The 23,483-nt window shown below is 45.4% G+C and overlaps 2 protein-coding genes across 26 annotated transcripts in view; both read left to right on the top strand.

Annotated features, from left to right (window-relative positions):
* Positions 1-10: 10 nt before the first annotated feature.
* Positions 11-14,122, top strand: KARS1 (lysyl-tRNA synthetase 1). Of its 6 annotated transcripts, none has more exons than XM_015100374.3 (15): positions 11-98; positions 1,624-1,810; positions 3,833-3,986; positions 5,216-5,381; positions 7,477-7,570; positions 7,885-8,071; positions 8,159-8,284; positions 9,463-9,582; positions 10,591-10,753; positions 10,868-11,041; positions 11,198-11,283; positions 11,614-11,699; positions 12,297-12,423; positions 13,071-13,214; positions 13,841-14,122. In XM_015100374.3, exons 2-15 carry the CDS (start codon positions 1,665-1,667, stop codon positions 13,937-13,939), a joined length of 1,872 nt encoding a protein of 623 aa, XP_014955860.2. In that variant the 5' UTR covers positions 11-98; positions 1,624-1,664; the 3' UTR covers positions 13,940-14,122. The 6 variants fall into 6 exon arrangements, with proteins under 6 accessions (XP_014955860.2, XP_042086699.1, XP_027833445.1 ...); XM_042230765.1 differs by having other exon boundaries at positions 11-671; XM_027977644.2 differs by lacking the exon at positions 1,624-1,810.
* Positions 14,123-16,261: 2,139 nt separating this feature from the next.
* The window catches only part of ADAT1 (adenosine deaminase tRNA specific 1), a 38,283-nt gene continuing 31,061 nt past the window's right edge, over positions 16,262-23,483 (top strand). For 8 of the 20 annotated variants that reach the window (XR_006055896.2, XR_009596252.1, XR_009596251.1 and 5 more), the window contains exons 1-6: positions 16,262-16,304; positions 16,862-17,035; positions 19,321-19,501; positions 19,804-19,872; positions 20,811-20,865; positions 21,583-21,713. Coding sequence is in view for 11 of the 20 variants with exons in the window: in XM_042230752.2 (XP_042086686.1) it covers positions 16,958-17,035; positions 19,321-19,501; positions 19,804-19,872; positions 20,811-20,865; positions 21,583-21,713 (514 nt within the window). In the remaining 9 variants the exon portion in view is untranslated. Of the gene's footprint in view, positions 17,063-19,303; positions 19,502-19,803; positions 19,873-20,810; positions 20,866-21,582; positions 21,714-23,483 lie in introns of all 20 variants that reach the window. The other 12 variants (XR_009596257.1, XR_009596256.1, XR_009596255.1 and 9 more) reach the window with 5 other exon arrangements.

The raw sequence follows: 23,483 nt of genomic DNA, 5'->3' as shown, positions 1-23,483 counted from the left end.
ACTCCCCGTCCTCTTTAGGTCCGGCCCTCGGGGAAGATGGCTGATGTGCAGGGCGCTGAAGTTAAAGTGGACTGCGGCGAGCCGAAACTGAGCAAAAAGTAAGTGTCGCTGCGGGTCATTATGCGATCGGAGAGTCTGGACTAGGAAGCGCCTCGAGGCTCCGGCCGGGACGGCTGTGCCTGGGGCCTTATTGCCGGTTCTCGTGGTTATGAACACGTTGGGACGCAGGCGCTGCGTCCCGAAACTACATCCCCCAAGCAGCCCGAGGGTCCCGCTGGTTGGGTCCTTCCTCCCTGTCGTACTCCTAGAGTAAGAGAATGCGGAGAACTGGGCGGCGACGGAGAAAAGCTAAATTTACTCTTTTCGCGGAGAAATGTGTTATTGTGCCACGCCCCGGTAAAGAAGTTGGAGAAATGATAAATACCCAGCTCTTCAGAAGGACCTTCAGATTTTCCTTGGCCTCGCCAAGGCCATTCTGAACCTTTTGTATTAAAGGGATCATTCTAAAACTGTCGTGCAGCTATCTTTATGGGTTGGTCAGAGGATCTGTGAGAATTGAGTGAATCACCAATCAGCAGTATGGACTGTCTTATTTAGCCGAGTACACCAAGCTGCATTTAGTACTGCTGGAAGTATCTTTGTTAATCACCCCAAATCCTTGGAGTATAAAGGTAAATATAAATGAATTAAGATTGGCCTCCCTTTCACCGATTGTCCTTTGTATTCTCATAATACTGCATTCCTCAACCGGAGTCCTTCATAGAACCTAGGCAGTGATAAGAGTGACTAATTGCTCAGTACTCCCAAAGATAGTACATAAATATAGTACCCTTCCAGGGGCATCGGAGAGAAGTTAGTTTCTTGCATTTAATGGCTGCCTTAGTGCATTTTTTTTACTTCTGTGTCTTGATTATTCTTGGAACTTCCTTTGTCAGAATCTTTAGTGAGCACCACCATATGCCAGTTATTGTCTCCAAGTTTAAAAGCAGGCTGCCTGCCAGGTGACTCAGTTAAGGCCTCATTCATTTTAATGCAGTGAAGAACATGATCTCTGTCATTGTGTTGCCTTCCAGTGTTAATGTATAAACTTAATGTAGTCCAAGACTCTTCCTGAAATTCCCCTTTCCTCCTCATTCCTAGAGCTCCAAACAAGGCTTTGACTCAGCTGCCTTTGCGGCTTATTTTTAGCTCTGTCTAGAGTTGGCAGTTGATGATGAAGTTTTGTGTGTTTCACATTGCCATCTTTGTAGCTAGGTGTCTCATCTCCAGGAGAGAAACTGCATGTCAGGAACTTGAGAAACACTGCCTTGTGTCCTGTCTCCTATTTTCTAGAATGTTGTAACCATTTGTACCTGTAAACCATTGATTGACTTATTATTGACTTGCGACCCCAGATAAGCATCTTGGTACCATAGCCAGGGCTGAGAACATTGTCAGTGACATGTGTGGCACAGTGAGTGTTAGATGGCTGCTGTCAGTTGAGAGGGTCTTGCATAGAATGGGACACTAAAAGGTTGTGTGACCTCCCCTTCTCCCCCAACCCAACCCATAACAGTAGGAGTGCTGGCTGGGGTTTATGGTACTGCCTGTCCCATCTGACACCACATCTCTGTTTCCTGTTAGGTGGTGGTAATCATTCTTAGGTGGTTCCAGGGTATTCTGCCATGTTGATGCAAGCCGCTGTAAGGCTTGTTAGGGGGTCCCTGCGCCAAACCTCCTGGGCACAGTGGGGGCAGAGGGAGCTGCGCCTGTGTCAACTTGCTCCTTTTACAACGATTCACAAGGACAAGCCACTTTCTGATAAAAGAAGGTTGGTGCCCTTTACCTTCTTTATTGCTCTGGAAGCAAAGGTCCTTCTTAATTAGTTTCTCATCTGTAAAGCCTCTGGCTAAGTTTTGGACTTGTTGCCAAGTAAACAGCCCTGCTACCTACTTCCCAAACCAATAGTCCTTTCTCAGTTTCTCTTTAATATATTCAAATTCTCACTCCATAAATTCTTGAGATGACGTTTAGGTCTTATGCTAGAACAGTGCTGAGACAAAACGCTTGTATGAATAAAGAAGAATTTGTAACACCGATTATTTTCCCGTCCCTATCTTTTTGGAATTTCTTTGCTTCTGAGATTTAATTTGGTTAATAGTCTAAGTTCTTATTCCTAGAACCTTTCTGGATAACCCTTTTTACTGATTTGATTTAAATGGCAAAAACTGGTGCTGCCACTAAGTCACTTCAGTCGTGTCCGACTCTGTGCGACCCCATAGACGGCAGCCCACCAGGCTCCCCCGTCCCTGGGATTCTCAGGCAAGAACACTGGAGTGGGTTGCCATTTCCCTCTCCAGTGGATGAAAGTGAAAGTGAAGCTGCTCAGTTGTGTACAACTCTAAGCGACCCCATGGACTGCAGCCTACCAGGCTCCTCCCATGGGATTTTCCAGGCAAGAGTACTGGAGTGGGGCGCCATTGCTGCTAGGAAGAACCAAATAGGCTTAGATGCTCCTGACTGAATGACAGCACAATAAATCTAGCACATTCTGGAGAGGCGACTTTACAACTGATACAAAACAGATTATACCCAGAGACACGTACTTTGGGGCCTCAGAGTCAGTTTTCTTACTTAAAAGATGGTCATTTCAAATCTCCATTTTTTAATTGAGTTATTCTAAATTCATATATAATTAAGAATGTGCCCTGAAACCGAACAATAGCAAGCATGACGAGGGATCATTTGCCATGGTTCATTATTATAGGATATTCATTTAACATTGGTGGTTTGAAAGAACAATGAGGCTATCCCTCTCTGCCCAAATCTGTTTGGTTTCTGAGTCTCAGCTAACAAGTATTAAAAGAGTTTGGATAGTGAGAGATTTGACCAGAAATTTAATCCACATCTGTAAAGATTCTGTCCTTGAGGCAGGGTGTGAAGAGTTAAGACAGTGGGGCAATACCTAGAATAGTTCACATTTGCATACTTAAATAAAGAATGCAGTTAGATGCTAGGGATGGGGGTTATCTCTTTGTGTATATTTCAATCCTCACAACATTTAGGGAAGAAGATGTCTATTATTATTTTAAAGGAATAACTTGAGTAATTGAGTAACTTGCTCAAGCACACCAAGTCAGGTTTTAGTCCTAGACAGTCTGGCTCCAAAGATGGTGCTCCCCTACACCATGCTGCTTTGTACACTGTCTACCCAATTTGTTGTCAAAGTCCAGCTCCTCTGGGGAAAGGCCAGTGCTGAGGGTCACTGTCAATGCATTGATCAATGCTGAGGGAGAGATTGTCAGAGGAGTGTCTCCCTGGACTTCCTCACCCCACCCCAGACTAATCCACTCCTGGTGGGAGGGGAGAGAGATGACAAAGCGAGGACTTTCTCCTTATTGCACATCACATCTAATGCGCTCAGAACTCCATGTTGTCCAGAGGATACCAAACAACTCAGTCCCTGGCCTCAAGGGGCTCCCAAGACTAATTAGCCTGAGAAAATCTTGGTGATTTTCTGTAAAACATTTATTCCTATCCTAACTATAAACTAATATATGTAGGGTTTTCTTTGTCCTTGTGTATCTTGATTTTAGACAGGACCTAAGGCCAAGGACCTCCGACTGGAAAATAGAGACTGAGAAAAAGATCTTTCAACATCTCGATTCTAAGTTTATTTTTTCCTGTCTATTTCATGTATAGAGTTTAGTAACTAAGAGATAACTGTGGGGGTGTGGAACTGGACAAGTGTGTTTCCCTGGGCAGTTGATATTTTTGGTAATTGGTGATGGGGCAGAACGTAGGGGACTCTTCAGGCACCTGTTAACATTGAACACTTTCATCTTCCTGACAGTGAGCTAAAGAGACGCCTGAAAGCTGAGAAGAAAATAGCAGAGAAGGAGGCCAAGCAGAAGGAGCTTAGTGAGAAGCAGCTGAGTCAGGCCGCCGCCACCAATCACAGTGCTGATGATGGCGTGGCTGCGGAGGAGGAGAGCTTGGACCCAAATGTGAGTTCTCGGGACCACTGCCCTCCCTGGGCTCGGGGCAGCTTCTGGTGAGAATTGGGCAGGTTCCCCGGGAAGAGACAGTAGGAGGGACCAGTGACTGGCGGGATAAACAGGAACTGGGGCAGGCACTGGGACTGATGAGGGGGGCCCACCACTCCATCTGGTTGAAGGCACAGGCCCTGTGCATCTTTCTTGTCTTTTTTTGCTTAACATTTGAGAAAATCCAGTACTTTCAGGTGGCTGCTACTCCTTGGAGTTAGTTGGACCTTACAGCAACCCTGGTGGTTTCCCTGGTGGCTCAGACGGTAAAGCGTCTGCCTGCAATGCGGGAGACCCGGGTTCTATTCCTGGGTCAGGAAGATCCCCTGGAGAAGGAAATGGCAATCCACTCTAGCACTCTTGCCTGGAAAATCCCATGGATGGAGGAGCCTGATAGGCTACAGTCCATGGGGTCGCAAAGAGGAGGACACACTGAGAGACTTCACTTTCACTTTATAGCAACCCTAGAGAAAATCTCTCCCTACAGGTGGGCCCCCCGGGTATTTTAGCTGAGAGATTGGCAAACCGTGGCCCCACCATCCCTGTCACTCCTCCCTAGTTCTGTAAGTAAAATTGTGCTGAAACACAGCCATGCCCATTGTTTACATGTCTTAAGGCTGTTTTCACACTACAACCTTGAGTAGTTGACTAGTTGCATCAGAAAATGTTTGCTGACCCCTGATACAGAATATTCATACCTCCAGGCCCATGGGTGTGCCTTGGGGGAAAGTCTGGTGTGTGACCAGGGATAGGAAAGTAGGAGAAGTGACTCAGCAGGCAGATGTGTCTCCAGAAGTGGTAACCAGTGCCACCCGCACCAACTAAACTTACTGTTTAGTGAATTTCCTGGCAGTCGAGTGGTTAGGTCTCTGAGCTTCCACTGCTGGGGGCCATCCCCCAACCCCCCCCAAAAAAAAAACTTATTTAGACAAAAATGTGGTTTTTCTTTTTGTCACACCTTGGCATTTTGGAATTCTAGTCTTTATTCCCAGCTATATATCTGGCCACCCTGCATATTTAAGTGCAAATCTCACTCCATAGCCAATCCTTGATTTCAAGGCTGGGGAGAGCTTGGTTAAAGAAACCTCACTGTATTGGGACCCCTCTGAGGCAGAATACTGAACTCCGCTAGACCGGCCACTGGTCTAACTGGGCTCAACTTCTCAGAAGCTCTTTTGTTTTTTTAACAGCAATACTTCAAAATCCGAAGCCAGGCAATCCACCAGCTGAAGGTCAGTGGGGAAGATCCGTACCCACACAAGTTCCATGTGGACATCTCGCTCACTCAGTTCATCCAGGAATACAGTCACCTGCAGCCTGGGGACCACCTGACTGACATCACCTTAAAGGTGGCAGGTAGGAAGACTCCCTGGCAATTTGCTGGGCTCCCGCAGCAGGCAGGCCTCTGCAGTTGTGCAAAGGAACGTCTGGGGTGATCTTGCTCTGGAGGAGCTTGTGTCTGAGACTACGTTCCTAGAGACGGTGCCATTATGTCTATTCACAGAAGGTAGAGCAGCTCTGAGGCATGAGGCCACGTTCCAGCGTCGAGGCTGCAGAGGAAAGGGCATTCTTTGTGGGGGACCCCTGACCTGGTGCTGCTATTTGTTCATAGTCCTTTATGAGACTTTATCCCACCAGTGGGAACCATGCCCTAATAAGCTCCTAAAAATTCGGATCTGTGTCCCTAGACTACTATACACTAGGCTATATTTCTAGAGCACTCTTATTTTGTATAGGATCTTCTCCTTAATTCAAAAAAGAATTAAATCTTGTCTTTCATTTATACCCCCAAAAAATATTTCTATATAAAACTACCAGTTGTAGAAAATTTAGAATGTTGAAACATTCAGAGAGGCAAAGAAAGAAAAGTTTAATTACCCATAATCCCACCACCTAAAGAGAACCCCTGCCAATACTTAAATGCTCCCCAAATATGTTTTGTCTTTGCTTTTTTGATACTTTTTCTCAAATTTCTTTTTTTATCTTTTTTATACTTTGATTTTTTAATTTTATCCTCCTTTCCAGATTTTCTTAAGGCATTACGTGTTTTATTTATTCAGTCTTACTTCCTTCTAATTTAGGCTTCATTTCTGAGATTTTTTTTTTACTTTATTTTCTAATTTTTTCATGCCATCTCATTTCTTAGTTTTTATAACTCTGATTTGTGTTCTTTCATATTTTGTATCATATTCAAATGTCTTTCAGGTTGTGAAATAGAATTCTTTGCTTTTTCCTGAGCATGTCTTTCTCAAGTGCTTTCATTGTCTGTGGAGATGTTATTCTTGTTACTCTGTTTCTAGATTTAATATTGGTGTTTGACCTTGGTTCTTTTTTTATTGATAGGCAAGAAATAGATTTATTAATATAAGATGCTTATAAGAGATACACATGAGCAGGCAAGAGAGCTCTGCTGTGATGTTTTGTTTTTTTATTTTAAATGTGAGATTTTTTTTTTCCTGAATATTAAAAGGAGGCTCAGGGGACTTCTTGGTGATCCAGTGGCTAAGACTCTGCTCCCAACACAGGAGGCCCAGGTTCAGTCCCTGATTGGGTCCCACATGTTGCAACTAAAGACCCCACATGCGGCAGCTAAGACCTGACAGAGCCAAATAAATAAATATTTTTTTAAAAGGGAGGGGTGGGGAGCTTGGTTCAGATCACTTTTCTAGTTTCACTGAGATCTCTCTTCTGGTTTTTTTTGTGTGTGAAGCATTCAGAAATACGGCAACTTGCTTTCTGGGAGTTTCAGTCTCTTCTTCCTTGCTTTTGTTGGACTTTCTCTGTTTTCTCAGTCTTGTTCAGTTTGGGGGGGCCTTGTCCCAGGAGAGATCCCTGGCCGTTGAATTTAGAGAGTTCTTGGGGGCTCTACTAATGGGCTTCATCCCCTAGACCTTGCTGGTACGCAGCCCACAGTACTCACTTGTATGGCAGTGAGCTGCAGTCCTTTACTTAGCCCTGCCGCATTTTCCAGTGAATACCTGTGGTTTTGGGGGAGACTTCCCGTTCTCAGACCTGTCAGAGACCCCATTGATTCCCATAGCTTTTTCCTCTTGGGGTCCTTGCTGGTTTTTACCCATGCTCCTATTGGGGGATTCTTGGAATATCTTCCCACGTAATTTTGCTGTAAATTTTGTCCATGGCTTCTTGCCCTCCCCTGTCTAATTGTGCTTTCTCTTTTTATGTGGGGATTTAGGAAGATCCAAAAACACTGCCACCAACATTCTGGGAATCCATTGAGCACCTTTCAAAACCAGATCTTCCTACACATTCTTTAACTGGTTTGAATGGGAAGCCAACTTTGTGCTGTAGAAAAGGGCAGGGCTTAGGCCCCGGGCTACGATCAAATTGCTCTAGTCTATGTTCTGCCTGGATGTGAAAAGTGCAGAGGGAACTTTTTGGCACTGACACCGTGAAATAGCTTCTGTCAGTATTTCTGCTGTTCTTTCTCCAGGTAGGATCCATGCCAAAAGAGCTTCTGGAGGAAAGCTCATCTTCTATGACCTTCGAGGAGAGGGGGTCAAGTTGCAAGTCATGGCCAATTCCAGGTATATAGAAATACCATTTCCAGGCCTTTCTCGATTGGCCCAGAGCAACATGACAGAGAACAAAGGCCATGTGGTCTTCTTTTCTCGTTGGAAATAAAAGTTAAAGGGAATGGTGTAAGGTGGGGAAAATAAAGTAGCCCTCTGGTCACCTAGAGACTGACGCCTGTTCTTGGGTTGTGTGACAGACATTTGACCTTGAATCTAGGAGTTGTCTTAGATCCACAGTAACAGTTTAGCAAGGGTTCTAAAGTTAAACCAGAGGTCAGTTTTCATCTGGGATATTGTATACTGAGTTAAATTTTCCATTCATTCAGGAATTACAAATCTGAAGAAGAATTTATTCGTATTAACAACAAACTGCGCCGGGGAGACATAATTGGAGTCCAGGGCAATCCTGGGAAAACCAAGAAGGGCGAGCTAAGCATCATCCCCTATGAAATCACACTGCTGTCTCCTTGCCTGCACATGTTACCTCATCTTCACTTCGGCCTCAAAGACAAGGTGAATTCTTGTGGCCTTCTGGCTCTGATTCTACCATACCATTGAATGGAACACATCAGTGATTCCTCTCTGTTCCTTCTCATTTAGGAAACACGGTATCGTCAGAGATACTTGGACTTGATCCTGAATGACTTTGTGAGGCAGAAATTTATCATCCGCTCTAAGATCATCACGTATATAAGAAGTTTCTTGGATGAATTGGGATTCCTAGAGGTGATGGAGAGTTCTTACCTGACATGAGCTGCCTTGCGGTGCCTGCCTCTTACTCTTCCCTTCCCTTCCCTTCCCTTCCCCACAGGCACATCCTGTGTCAGTATGCTTCATGCTCAATGAAAAATCCTCTTTCTTGCCCTGATTTGGAAGGTAGGACAGGACTGCAAAGATAATGAACACAGCAGAGGGCCAGTCACGTGCTAATGATGCCATGTTCAATATGTTGCCAACTCATTTTGCTTTTTTGTAGAATTAAAAGTATTTTTCTTAATTTTTATTCAACTTCTTTAAACTGAAAGATGTTGTTTAGGAAGAATTTTAGAACAAAAAATTTCAATATTTTCTAATTGTATGAGAAATATGAGTACATGTTACCATAAAACAAATTTAGATAATAAAGAAGTAAGTAGAAGCAAAACTGAAAGTCCCCTTTCATTTTTTCCCAACTAATTTCCCTCTCCAAACATGCATTTGAATATGTATCCTTCCTTGCCGTTTACTGTGTATATTTATATACATAGCAATGCATGTTGCAGATGGGGTACCTGTGTAAATGTTTTAGAAGGGTTTTACTCTTTGTTTTAAACATAAATGAAATCATGTTGTGTATATTATAATGGACCTCTCCACCCCAACATATTCTAGGACCCTTCGCATGTCCGTGTGTGTGTGTGTGTCTATGTTCCTTTTTGATACTTTATAATTATTTCCTCTGTTGGTAGTTTAAGTTTCTGATTTTCTTTGATAATGTTTTAGTAAACATCTTTGTACATGTGCAAATGTACAAGTGTTTCTGTATGCTGGATTTATGTCAAAGGATATAAGCCATTACATTTTTAATAAACACTGCAAATTGAACTCAAGAAAGGGCATACCCATTTAGAGTCCCACTGACAGCTTGTGAAAGTTTATGATACTGTGTTAATGGTGTTTGGTATTAATAGAAAGAGACACTATACTAGAGAATCAGGCTGTGTGTTAATGGTGTTTGGTATTAATAGAAAGAGACACTATACTAGAGAATCAGGCTGGCTCTACTTTTTTGTCGAGCACCTGCACATTACCATTGAACTTATCTTTTACTTGGGATATAGTAGACTATCCCAGTCAAAGCATGAGCCATCCCCTCAAACTAGAGGAGCTCCGTCTGTAAACTAACGTTTTTCCCTCTCTTTTAGATTGAAACTCCCATGATGAACATCATCCCAGGGGGAGCTGTGGCCAAGCCTTTTATCACCTACCACAATGAGCTGGACATGAATTTATATATGAGAATTGCTCCGGAACTTTACCATAAGGTAATCAGTAAAAGATGCCCTGTGTCCTTAGAGAAGCAGAAGGCTGAAAAACATTGGCTAGACAGGTACAGTCAGAAATAGAGGAACAGTGAGGGTAGAACAACAGAGGAGTTCTAAATGTCGAGTTTGTGAGTGTTACATTTCTGGAATTTATCTACAGGATCAGTAGAGCCTTCTCTAAGGGCAAAGGGAGTGTCTCTCCTAGATGGACAGATCTTCCTAACCTACTTTGTTTCCCATAAAACTTTTTAAGTTTATAATTCTTATATTAAATCTGATTTTAGTCTTTTGTTGAGAAATGAGTTGAATCTCTGCCTGAAAATTGGAAATATCCTCAAATCACCAGAATAAATATCAAAGACTATGTCATTGGTTGCAAACAACAAAAACTGTTAAAGTATTTAAGTAAAAGAAAAATGTATCCAAATATACAGGGAAGTTCACAATTTCCAGGAGGATCAGAGAATTGGGCTTGGAGACCACACAATTCGAATGGTTCTGAATCATATCAAAGGGCTGTCCCCGTGAAGAACCCAGTATCTTCCATTTGGGAACTTAGCACAGCTCATAAGCGTGGTGTGAGGCACAGGTCGTTGCCATTAGGACCTCCACAGTTACTGCCTTTATAAGCCGGATACCTCTGGCCCCTTCACCCCAGGAGATTCTTGCTATATCTGCATCCTCTTTGCACGTGGAAGTCTCACAGATGGGTCTGACCGGGGAGCTTGGGTCATGTGTCTGCACCCTGACCTCCAAGAGGCTTCCTGTAGAAGCTTACACAAGATGGGGGACACCCCAGAGAAGAGTATTCAGTGTTCCTGGGCAGCCAGAGTGAATTATAATTTTATCCACAAAGACCTGAAGAGAGTAGGGCATTCAGCATTTAGGTGGAGACCTGAAAGCATGGCTTGAGCTGTGAAAACCAAGTTACAACTTCTGTAGGCAGAAACTTTCCCCAGCCAGACAAGACTGGCTGCTGTGACCATGACTGTGGCCATGTGTTACTAGATGCTGGTGGTTGGTGGCATCGACCGGGTTTATGAAATTGGACGCCAGTTCCGGAATGAAGGAATTGATTTGACTCACAATCCTGAGTTCACCACCTGTGAATTCTACATGGCCTATGCCGACTATCATGATCTTATGGAAATCACAGAGAAGATGATTTCAGGTGACCCTCCCCCCCTTCCTGCTCCCTTTGTCTTTCCAACGTGTCTGGAGGACTGGTGTGCTGCCTTCAATTGGACTTGCTGTTGGTCCTCTTTAAATGACGTTTCTTTCCCAGGGATGGTGAAACACATAACAGGCAGTTACAAGGTCACCTACCATCCAGATGGCCCAGAAGGCCAAGCCTATGAGATTGACTTCACCCCGCCCTTCCGGAAAATCAGCATGGTAGAAGAGCTTGAGAAAGCCCTGGGCATGAAGCTGCCGGAAACGAACCTCTTCGAAACTGAAGGTAAAGTGAAGCACTCCTCCAGTTGTAGGGCCCTCCTTCCTGTTCAGCTCTGAATTAGATTAGGTCAGGAGTAGAATTCCCCGTGTAATTCTTACATTGGGGTGGTATTGTGATGGTGTGGTGTCTTCTGTCCCAACTTGTATGTTTGTATTACAGAAACTCGCAGAATCCTTGATGATATCTGTGTGGCAAAAGATGTCGAGTGCCCTCCACCCCGGACCACCGCCAGGCTGCTTGATAAGGTGGGAGGCTGGGCACTGGCAGCAGATGCCCACATCCACTGGAAATGCACCCTGCTCCCTGTGAAGGGGAACTCTGCCAAAGAGAATTAACTTCCCCAGCTTCACAGGAATGCTCTAGAGAAAGGAGAGAACAAGTTTTAAATTCCTGCTGTGCTAAGCTCTCCGCCAAATAGTTGCATTTGTTGCCTTAGTTAATCCTTACCAACCTTTCAGCAGCTTAAGATAAACCTCTGTAGCATCAGGTGTGGACAGGAGTCCTCTGCCACCAGGACTGAGCCAATCAAAATGGCATTTGGAAGGGCTCTAGCTGTGCTCTGCTTTTTCCTTCAGCTTGTCGGGGAGTTCCTGGAAGTGACGTGCATCAATCCTACCTTCATCTGTGATCACCCGCAGATAATGAGCCCTCTGGCCAAATGGTAAGGCAGACTGCAGTGTCTCAGTTATCTGTTGCTGCATGATAACATCAGAACTTAGTGACATAAAGCAGTTTATTCTTAAGAGTGTGTGGGCTCACAGGGTTGTCTTTCTGCCCTATGTGGTGTTGGTGAGGGTAACTCAAGTGGCTTTTTTCACCTGGGAATTTGGCCAGTGTGCCTTGCATCCCCCTGCAGGGGATTCTCCTCCTCCAGAACCTCTTCTCTGGCAGCAGAGCCAGGGCTCCAAGTGGAATCATTCTGAAAGACTAAATCCTGGTGTGCAAACACACACCAAGCCTCTGCTGATGTCCCACTGGCCAGAGCAAGTCACCCAGGCAGCCCGGAGTCGGTATGGCAGGGCATGAGTATGGCGGGTTTGGTTCGGGGTCCCAGTCTACGGCATAGGTCTGTTGAAAGATAATTCAAGCTTCCTTGTCTCTAACCGTCCTGGGTAATGTAGCAAATGATTCAGTGCTGAGGATGCATGCAGGCTTCAGGTCACAGTCAGAAACAGTTTTGAGTCAGCCAGATTTCAGGAGTTCTTGTGCTTGTACCCCACGCTCTGCTTATTCAGCCTCCCCGGTGGTCTGTCCCCAGGCACCGCTCTAAAGAGGGTCTGACTGAGCGCTTTGAGCTGTTTGTCATGAAGAAGGAAATATGCAATGCCTACACGGAGCTGAACGACCCTGTGCGACAGCGCCAGCTCTTTGAAGAACAGGCCAAGGTAAGGAGCGAGCTCACCAGAAGACACCTGCCTTCACCCTGGTCTGTGTCTGGCCTGCAACTCCTGCTGACGAGGACAGAAATGAGGCTGAAAGCCACGGGCCTCACAGGAGGAGGTCACATTTCAAGATGGAGAACTTGACCAGTTTGGGCCCTAGAATTTCTGTATAAATGGGGCTCAGGCGTGATGATCTGTGGGGGGGAGTGTGACACTTTTTTGACGAGGATGTTACGTTTTCTTAAATGGTACATTTATCGAGGTGGCCTAGGGATGGGAACACAGCACCCACAGGCTGCCTGCATTAGCGTTGCCACTGATGGGTGGTTCAGGAAATGGGAGAGACACTGTTGGGAATTATCAGTCTCTGAAAATCAACTTCACTGGACTCACAGAGCCCCAGGCAGTGGAGGTATTTCCATTTGGCAGAGAAGTTCGCATATGTTCTGGGGTATGGTTCATCAGTCCTGACCTTCAGGTCTTCAAAAGAAATGGCTCCATCCTAGAGTTCCTGGGAAGCTAGTTTCCAGCAAGTGCTGGGTGTCCGGAGCAGCGCTGGGTTGGAAACGCCTCTGGCAGTTTCCACATGCTCACTCAGACGCCAGAGCGCGCAGCCCGGTACAGTGTCACTGTGTGCTTCTGTCCTCTAGGCCAAGGCCGCTGGCGACGATGAGGCCATGTTCATAGACGAAACCTTCTGCACCGCCCTGGAGTACGGACTGCCCCCCACGGGCGGCTGGGGCATGGGCATCGACCGCGTCACCATGTTTCTCACAGACTCCAATAACATCAAGGTACCCGGCAGCCCTGGAGGGGCACCGCCGTGTGCACCAGTGTCAGAAGCGTGGCCTGGCGGGCCTGGAGCGCAGGGGAAGGGCGTTGGGCTGGGAGGAGGGGCAGGCGGAGAGGTTACCGGTGACTTCACAAGAGGACCGCCAGGGCATCTGATTGTACAAAATTGGGGGGATTCTACCCAAGGCAGAAGAGATACCAATTGTTTGCATTTCTTAAGGATCCAAGGAACATACTGAGCCGTCTTCATGCATTACCTCATTTAACTGAAGTCAACCTGGGACATGTAGAAACTATTGCTATCCCCATATTTACAGATGAAGAAATCATTTGGAGAACCTCTCTGTTTATTCTTTTGATATCGTGACCTCGGCAGTGCTGTGCATTTTTTTTTAATGTTTACTTGTTGGGCTCTGGGTCTCAGTTGCAGCATGCGAGATCCTTTAGTTGTGCATTTCTTCTTTTCCACTGTTTGTAACTGAGAGGGACTGAACTCAAATGAAACAACACAACACAGATCTCCAGGTTTTGGTGATAACAGTAACCGGGGGCGGGTCAGTGGGGAGGAGTGGGTGGATGGGCAGGAAAAAGTGCTTCTTAGCTTCAGAATCCATTCTCTCTCCTATAGGAAGTGCTTCTGTTTCCTGCCATGAAACCTGAAGACAAGAAGGAGAATGTAGCCACCACGGATGTCCCGGAAAGCACAGCACCTGGCACTTCTGTCTAGAAAACAGTAATGGCGAGTCGTGTGACGGGCATTTTTGCATTTCTGTAATCAGGCACTGCGAGGGAATTCCTGTGTGTGTTGCTGTCTATTTGACTATCACATTTCACTTCAGCCGCCAAAAGCGAGAAGAGGAATCAAGAATTCCTTTTTACTCCTTGTTACCAAATAAACCATTTGTCTCTACTCTTGTCTCATCGCTCTTTTTACTTTTGAAATGTCATCTTATCTCCCAGACAACTGACCTAATGAATGTTTAGAATTCTACCACTTTACTCATTCAACAAATTTTTCTAGGTGACATCTAAGTGGAAATCTAGAAACAGAGATCTGAGTGGAAAAGCATAGTCCAGACCAGAGGGCTGCATTTTTGAGGAGCGCCAAAGGGGTCTGGAATGACCAGAAAGGAGTAAGTAAAGCTCAGTGAGGGGCCAAATCACGAAGGCGCCTGTAAGCCATGCAAAGGAGTATGTGTTTTATCATGAGGGAGATAAGAAGCCATTGGAGGGTTATGAGCAGTGTTTTTCAAAGACTGTTCTAGTTAGTATGTGGACAGCAAGAGTGAGAGAGAGTTAACTCTGCCTTTGCAGGCCAAGGAGGACATGATGGCTTAGTTTTGGATGGTATAAAATGATGGTGATGGTTATGAGTTATTGGAGTTTGCTTGTTGTGAGAAGAGGAATCAAATAATTTCAAGGTTTTAGGCCTAACCACCTGGAAAGCAGAGTTGTCATTGACTTGAGATGGAAAAACTTTGAAGGGCAGGTTTGAGAAGGAAGGTTCAGTGTGGTTTTGGACATTTTAAACATGTTTGTTAGATGTTGGGTGAAAAGAGTGAGTAGGATGTTGACTAGTGAATCTGGTGTGTTCATATTTTCAATTCAGTGAAAAAAAACTGGAGCTGGGCAGAAAAAGTTAATTTAAAAAGTCCAAGATTAGCACAGCAATCCAAGAGAAAGACAACAGCAGTTTGTCCAAAGGACTAGGGTTTTGCCATAAAAGTAGAACTGGGTGAATTCAAGAGAGAGATCAACAGAACTTAGTAACAGATTATATATTGGATTATAATATGAGGGTGAAGGGAAAGGAAATGACAAGGTGATTCACTTTTCAATTTATGCAACTAGATGAACCGTGGTACTAATCCTTGAGATAACTCTGGAAGATGATTCCCCCACAAAAAATCTTTTAAAAAAACTAGAGTCACAGATTAAACACATTAGAGAGAGGAACAGGATATGTATCTTTGGAGGAGTAAGGAACTTACCCTTCCTCTGATCTAGAAAAAAAGAATGGGAGTCAATTAAGCTGCACTTCTCTAGCTTTGGAGGGATAATATGAAAAGTAAATTCTCTCTCATCTTTCAGTTCAGTTCAGTTGCTCAGTCGTGTCCGACTCTTTGCGAACCCATGAATCGCAACACGCCAGGCCTCCCTGTCCATCACCAACTCCCAGAGTTCACTCAGACTCACGTCTCATCTTTAGGAATTGAGATATACAACTGCCAAATGGTACAGACTCCTGAACTATCCAGACAGCTATACTATATATTACTACATATTACTAGTAATACGTATTACTGACAATCTGAAGGTTTTAGACCTGAACTGTTAATAAATAAGCCATGAGCCACATGCGGCTATTGCACATTTGAAATGTGGCTGGTCAGAATTGAGATGTACTGTGACTTCACCTGGCTCAGACTGTAAAGTGTTTGCCTACAATGCGGGAGATCCGGGTTCGATCCCTGGGTCGGGAAGATCTCTTGGAGAAGGAAATGGCAACCCACTCCATTACTCTCGCCTGGAAAATTCCATGGACAGAGGAGCCTGGTAGGCTACAGTCCATGGGGTCACAGAGTCGTACACGACTGAGCGACTTCAATGTCAATGTAAGTGTAATATACAAACCAGACTTCTGAAACTTAAATGGAAAAAATATAAAATACCTCAATATCTTTTTTAAAAAATTGATTACACGCTGAAATATGTTGTATATGTCAGGTTAAATAAAACATCGTTTAAGTTCATCTATTTTGAGTTTTTAAAATGTAGAAATTTTTAAGTTACATATCTGGCTCGAATTATATTTCTACTGGATAGCAGTGTTTTAGACAAAAATTTACCCTAATGCTCCAAGATACGACGTCATTCTGCTCTTGGAATTTATTCTCTCGCACACCATCAGCTTCCCGAGCCCCTTTGACTGATACGCACAGCGCCGGAAATCGGATCTGACCCTCCCGCCTGGCTCCGCCCCCTAAGTGGCTACAAAGGCCAGAGTGCACGGTGTACCGCCTCCTAGTGACGTCACGTCCGCTGCGCCACAGACGCTGCGTCCGCTTCCTTCGGCGGCGTGTGTCGAAGAGGTGGGAGGCTCTCAGAGAGTGTCGGGGAGCCGAGGGCGCGAGAGGCAGGGGTGGGGCGGTGGGGGTCCTCGTGGCTTCTGGGTCAGGTGCCAGTGTCTGACTTTCCCAAGCTCCGTTTGTGTGGGGAGAGGACGTGAGAACAGTACCTCTCCCACCACGCGTCCGGAGGTACAAGGCGGCTCCTTTAGTGGAAATACCGCCCTCCCGGCGCGGAGAGCCCCCTCTGCGGGCGAGCGCGGAACGCGTGGCGGTGCTGCAGCGTCCTACAGAACCAAAGAGGGCAGGCACCCACCTAGTCCCGGCTGCAGGGGCCCGGAGTCTCCTGTTGACTGGACACCTTGGCCCTACCCGGACCTCTTGAGGGTGTTGAGCCGGGGGCCGAGGGAAGTAGGCTTCCCTTCCAACCCTTCGAAAAGGGCTTTTCGCCCCTGGCCCTAACTTTCTTTGAAAAGGAAGTGGTCCCTTCAGCCTTTTGCAATTGTTAAAACATGCAACCTTGTGGGCAAAGAACTAACAGCTGATCTTTTGTTTCATATAAAAAATTATTCACGTTCTAGGAGAGAGTGGATTTGAATTTTAGTCGACTCAGTGTAGCAAAACTTTTATTCGTTTCAACTACTGGGCACGCTCATCCTGACAGCACCGAGAACGTGATGATACCAGTTCTGGGCTGCTGCTTCATAGAGAGACAGCGTTTCTTCTGGCAAGTTCTGTCTTCCTTGGCTATTATGGTTTGTGTACCTATGATTTAATATCAGGTGGGTACCGGAGTATCTGCCTTCATAAAGTATACTGCCTTCTGATGCTCCTCGCCCCCTCGAAATGAGAGGGAAATCTCTTCCAAACGGAGGATTCAAGCCTTACCCATGCCTTTCTTTTGCTCTAACAAATACAAGGTTTATGCTACGAGAGCTCCCTGGCGGTCTAGAGGTTAGGATCCGCTTTTTTTCCTGCAATGGTCCAGTTTCAATCCCTACTTAGGGGAACTTGTGGTTGTGGTTTAGTCACTAAGTCGTGTCCGACTCCTGCGACCCCATGGACTGTAGATCTCCAGGCTCACCTGTGTCCGAATACTGGAGTCAGTTTGAGCTAAAGACCCCGCAAACCAGCCCGTGGGGCAAAGAAAACTTATGATGGTTCTCTGACTTATAAATCACAATTTATGTCAGTTCGGCAATCCACTCCAGTACTCTTGCCTGGGAAATCCCATGGACGGAGGGGCCTGGTGGGCTACAGTCCATGGGGTTGTGAAGAGTCAGACACGACTGAGTGACTTCACTTTCACTTTTCACTTTCTTTCACTGGAGAAGGAAATGGCAACCCACTCCAGTGTTCTTGCCTGGCGAATCCCAGGGATGGAGGAGCCTGGTGGGCTGCCGTATATGGGGTCGCACAGAGTTGGACCTGACTGACGTGACTTAGCAGCAACAGCAGCAGCCGCCAGATTCTTAATTTAAATCACTATGATCTGAGGTACTATGACCGTTTATTGAAATAACAACCCACACATCAGAACAGTTAAATGATAAACTGAAGCATATTAGAATTTTTAAAAGTTGGGTCAAAAACCAATTCCAGTTGGGCAGCACCAAAGCAGAAGTAGTTAGGAGCCCTCTGCAGACAGGAGGCAAGGTAGACTGTTACAGAAAAAGTGCAGAAACAAAAGAAGAAATCATTTGATTGGCTACAGCTGGAAGCCTAGCTGACAGCTGTTGGTTGGTTGTCCTTAGCAGTTTTGATATGGTGACCTTAAGGTATTTACACACTTAGATCTTGGTTTGCTTAAATAGGCCAACAGCATTAGAGGCTCATAAATCGAATCGTCTCCTTGTTTTATTAATTTGACAGTGCAAAGAGCTTATTGTGGAAAAATCAGTTGTCTGCGATATGCCTTGAGGCTCAAGTGGAGCCTTTTTTTTCTTTGGTGACACATTTGGCTTTGCCGATCACCTTATGATCTTATTTTTTCCTAAGAAGCTTTTCATACATTTCAGTGACCAAATGAGGTCACTGAGTGAGCATTGATAGTGTCAACAATGAGAAGACTGTCAAGGGAAGTGTTCTAGGCCTCTTTTAGGTCCACTTCATGGTCTCTTATTCATGGCTTTACATCACAGATCCACTATCTGCCAGGGAGCTGAAGGCAAATGAATCAGGAAATTCAAATGTTCTTATTTGTAGTATTAATCTCAATGGATGTAATTATGCTGGACACTTTTTGTAAACATTATTTAAGCCTCACAGAAACTCCAGTGGATTAAATACTATTGTCTCTTTTATCAGATGACACAGAAAGGTTAAGTAATCTACCCAGCATCTCATAGTTAATTTGTAGCAAAACCAGGATTAGAATCCAGAAAGGGTAACTCCAAAGCCCTCATTCTGAGAAGCAGAACCGCTGTCTCACTTGAGTGGTGAGAAACCACTGGGCTCTGTCACTTCCCTCTGTATCATAAAAGATTGTGGAAGAGATTAAAATGTTGCTTTCCTGATGGGGGCGGAGGCTTGCTAGACAGAGGATAAAGAACCTCTCTGCTGTGAGGGAAAGAAAAGTAAAACATCTGGGAAAAAAGGATAGAAAAGAAGACCTTTATCCCCAGAAAGATGAACTTTGTGTGGTGAGGGTCTGTCTGAAGCAAGCTGAGGTCTGCAGCCCTTTACGTGCTATTTCCAAATGAAAAGTGGAATACCAACAATATTTCCTCATATGCTTTCATTTTGAGTATTGGGCTCAGATTCATTAGAAACATGTCATATATCCAACATTAGGAAAAAAACAGCTTGAAGAAGTAATGTATCTTCTGGGGTTGTGAGATTTGAGACTTTGTTGCTCTTTCATTAATGATGAAAAGAAAGCAGAGGGGTAGTCAGAGAAGATGATACACAGAGTTACAAAAGGGGAGCTTCACAAGGAACATGAAGGGGTTACCTGTGAACGCCTGCTGCAGCAAGGTGTGGGTTGCAGCATCTTGCCTTGGCTCTCCTTTCTGTCCTGACAGCTATGGGTTTTGATCAGGGCCTGAGCACCATGTGGACTGCGGATGAGATTGCCCAGCTGTGTTACGAGCACTATGGGAGCAGGCTGCCCAAGCAAGGGAAGCCTGAGCCCAACCGCGAGTGGACGTTGCTCGCAGCCGTGGTGAAGATACAACTCACAGCTGACCAAGCCTGCGACCGCTCTGACGGACCAGTGCAAGGTGAGACCTTTTCTCCCTGAAACACACTGTCTCTCCCAGTAAGAGACACAGGGCTAGACAAGGGGTGGTGGTGGTTGGGTATGATCCCAGATGCCGGGCGCATTCTGCTGCTGCTGGCCAGGCGCTGCGGGACCTCTGGTGGCGGGAGATGGCCATGCAGAAACCACAGTCCTCAGCTGGGGCAGCCTGTGAGGGAGTCCTCTGGACGAATGTGGGAGCAGGGTGGAGGGGGAGGTTGTTAAACTTGCCAACCATTCAGATTCTAAGAACTCATTTCATGATTTGCTTTTTTCCCCCCTCAGTGACAAAGGAAGTTGTCTCAATGGGAACAGGAACCAAATGCATAGGCCAGTCCAAAATGAGGAAGAGCGGTAAGGCTGGGTGGGGTCTACACGGAGCCTGTTAGGGAGTTTTAGAAAACCGGTGTCCATGTCACCTGTTTCTCTTCCCGGCAGAGCAAAGGGGCCTTATCACTAGGTGGCTGACCTTTCACTTCCTGCTGACTGTCGCTCCAGTTGGAAGGACAGAACTCATTTAAAGAATGGAAATAAGTTTCAGAAGCAAAGGCCACCAGGAACGTCTTTCTCAGTGGATTGAAAGTTGGCCATTTATTTTCATGCTCAGACCAAAAGTTCCCTGAGTTTAGCTTTTCATAGTACATCTGAAGCCCCAGAAGGCAGTCGTGAATTAAATGGAGATTTTGGCACAAGAAAGAGTAAGAAAATCCCTTAGAGGTCTGGCGTCTTCACTTTCTGGATGCCAGTTAACAGATGCCTCCTCCAGTTTGCTTCCCTCATCTCCTGGTTTTCCTGGGGATATGAGGACACTGTTCCAGGACTACTATTGATTGAATTCAGCAGAATTGTTTCACCATGGACACAAGTATGGCACCAGGGGACCAAAGATCTGGACCTCTGTCCTCCTGATTAAGATTTCCCTATAAGTCAGGAGTTCTCAGCTAGGGGAGATTCGCCCCCCAGGAGACATTTGGCAATGTATGGAGACATTTTTCGCTGTCAAAACTGGGAGAAGAGGAATATGCTAGTGGTCTCTAGTGAATAGAGGCCAGGAATGCTGCCAAACATCCTGCAGTGCACACGACACCCCCCCACACACACACACACACACAAAGCTGAGGAAACCCTGCTGTAAATGCTGTGCCAATAATGATTGTACCGCTTTCTGGCAAAGCCCTCCAGGAGTTATGTGGCCAGTCTGGGTGCTGGGGAAAACTGCCATGTTCTGCTTTCAGGAACCAGGGCCTCTCTAGGTTCCATATGTTTTCACTAGTGTCTTGTCTTTGCCGCAGGTGACATCCTCAATGATAGCCATGCTGAGGTCATAGCCAGAAGGAGTTTCCAAAGGTAAAGCCACATCCCCAGAGAGCTTGATCTAGCATGGGTGGGGGCCCCAGAATTTGCATTTCTAATAAGCCCCCAGGTAATACTAATTATGTCAGCCTCTGAACTGTACTTAAAATACAGTTGGTCTGGTCTAGACAGGGGTTCTCATGCTTGAGTGTGCTTCAGAATCACCTGGAGGATTTGTTACAACCCAGATAGCTGGGCCCATCCCTAGGGGTCCTGATTCAGCAGATCCAGATGGAGCTTGAAAAGTTGCATTTCCATTTTTTTTTAATGTTTGTTTATTTGCCATCTCGGGTCTTAGCTGTGGCCCATGGCATCTGTGTTGTGTCATGCAGGATCTTTTCCACATGGCGCATGGACTCCAGCTGCAGCACGTAGTTGCGCCCTGGGGGCTTAGTTGCTCCACAGCACATGGGGTCTTAGTTCCCCGACCAGGGATCGAACCCTAGTCCCCTGCATGGTAAGGCAGACTCTTAACCACTGGATCACCAGGGGAGTCCCAGAAGGTGCATTTCTAATAAATTCCAGCTGGTGCTGCTGGTTCATGGACCCCATTTTGAGAATCACTAGCTCATTCTCGTAATTCCAGGTCACTGTCTGTTTCATTGGTCTCCAGTATCTCCTTCCTTCTTAGTAATCACCCAACCAGTCTCTCCCTTGACCACAGACATGGGTGGTTCGCTCTGGTAACGCCCCCACCCCGCGTCCCATTAGGTACCTGCTCCATCAGCTCCACTTGGCAGCTGCCCTGAAAGAGGAGAGCATCTTTCTCCCAGGATCTCAGAGAGGACTGTGGAAACTCAGACCAGACCTCTTGTTTGTGTTTTTCTCCAGCCATACACCCTGTAAGTATATTCAAATCTCTGGATTCATGTTACATTCATCTTTACTTCCTTATTGGTGTCTTATCCGTGAGTATGTTTCTCAAAAAAAAAAAACTCTTTAGCGAACATGTAGTTACAGCCAGTGACAGTGCCTTTTTGTGAACAGCCCAGTGTGCCTAATCACTTCGCTACCAAGGAAAGTGGAGGGCACATCACTCACACTGTTATTCAGTTCTTAGTTCCTGATCAGGATCAGGAAACTTAAAGGTCCAAAACCAACAATAGGGCTTAGAAGTCCAAAGCCCTGAGTTCTGTGGCGATTTATCCTGACACTCATTCATTCATTAAACACATCAGTTTCATTAGTTGCTCTGTCATGTCCAACCCTCTGTGACAGCATGAACTGCAGCATGCCAGGCTTGCCTGGCCATCACCAACTCCCAGAGTTTACTCAAACTCATGTCCATCAAGCCGGTGATGCCATCCAACCATCTTATCTTCTGTTGTCCCCTTCTCCTGCCTTCATTCTTTTCCAGCATTGGGGTCTTTTCAGATGAGTCAGTTCTTGGCATTAGGTGGCCAAAGTATTGGAGTTTCAGCATCAGTCCTTCCAATGAATATTTAGGACTGATTTCCTTTAGGAGTGACTGGCTGGATCTCCTTGCAGTCCAAGGGACTCTCAGGAGTCTTCTCCAACACCACAATTCAAAAGCATCAGTTCTTTGGCGCTCAGCTTTCTTTATAGTCCAATTCTCACATCCATACATGACTACTGGAAAAACCATGGCTATTACTTGATGGACCTTTGTTGGCAAAGTAATGTCTTTGCTTTTTAATATGCTATCTAGGTTGGTCATAACTTTTCTCTCAAGGGACAAGCGTCTTTTAATTTCATGTCTGCAGTCACCATCTGCAGTGATTCTGGAGCCCCCAAAAATAGTCTCTCACTGTTTCCATTGTTTCCCCATCTATTTGCCATGAAGTGATGGGACCAGATGCCATGATCTTCATTTTCTGAATGTTGAGTTTTAAGCCAGCTTTTTCACTCTCCTGCTTCACTTTCATCAAGAAGCTCTTTAGATCTTCTTCACTTTCTGCCCTAAGGGTGGTATCATCTGCATATCTGAGGTTATTGATATTTCTCCCAGCAATCTTGATTCCAGCTTGTGCTTCATCCCGCGAGGCATTTTGCGTGATGTACTCTGCATATAAGTTAAATAAGCAGAGTGACAATATACAGCCTTGACGTACTCCTTTCCCCATTTGGAACCAGTCTGTTGTTTCATGTCCGGTTCTAACTGTTGCTTCCTGTCCTGCATACAGTTTCCTTAAGAGGTAGGTCTGGTATTCCTGTCTTTTGAAGAATTTCCCACAGTTTATTGTGATCCACACAGTCAAAGGCTTTGGCATAGTCAATAAAGCAGAAATAGATGTATTTCTGGAACTCTCTTGCTTTTTCAGTGATCCAACAGATGTTGGCAATTTGATCTCTGGTTCCTCTGCCTTTTCTAAATCCAGCTTGAACATCTGGATATTCATGGTTCACGTACTGTTGAAGCCTGGCTTGGAGAATTTTGAACATTACTTTGCTAAGGAGTGAGATGAGTTCAGTTGTGCGGTAGTTGAACATTCTTTGGCGTTACCTTTCTTTGGGATTGGAGTGAAAAGTGACTTTTTTTTTTTAATTTTACTTTATAATACTGTATTGGTTTGCCATACATCAACATGAATCCACCATGGGTATACATGAGTTCCCAATCCTGAACCCACCTCCCTCCCCATACCATCTCT

This window comes from Ovis aries, chromosome 14, assembly GCF_016772045.2.
Source record: "Ovis aries strain OAR_USU_Benz2616 breed Rambouillet chromosome 14, ARS-UI_Ramb_v3.0, whole genome shotgun sequence".
NCBI lineage: Eukaryota > Metazoa > Chordata > Mammalia > Artiodactyla > Bovidae > Ovis > Ovis aries.
The sequence above is the reverse complement of the archived record's forward strand: the minus strand, read 5'-3'. Positions and strand labels throughout refer to the sequence as shown.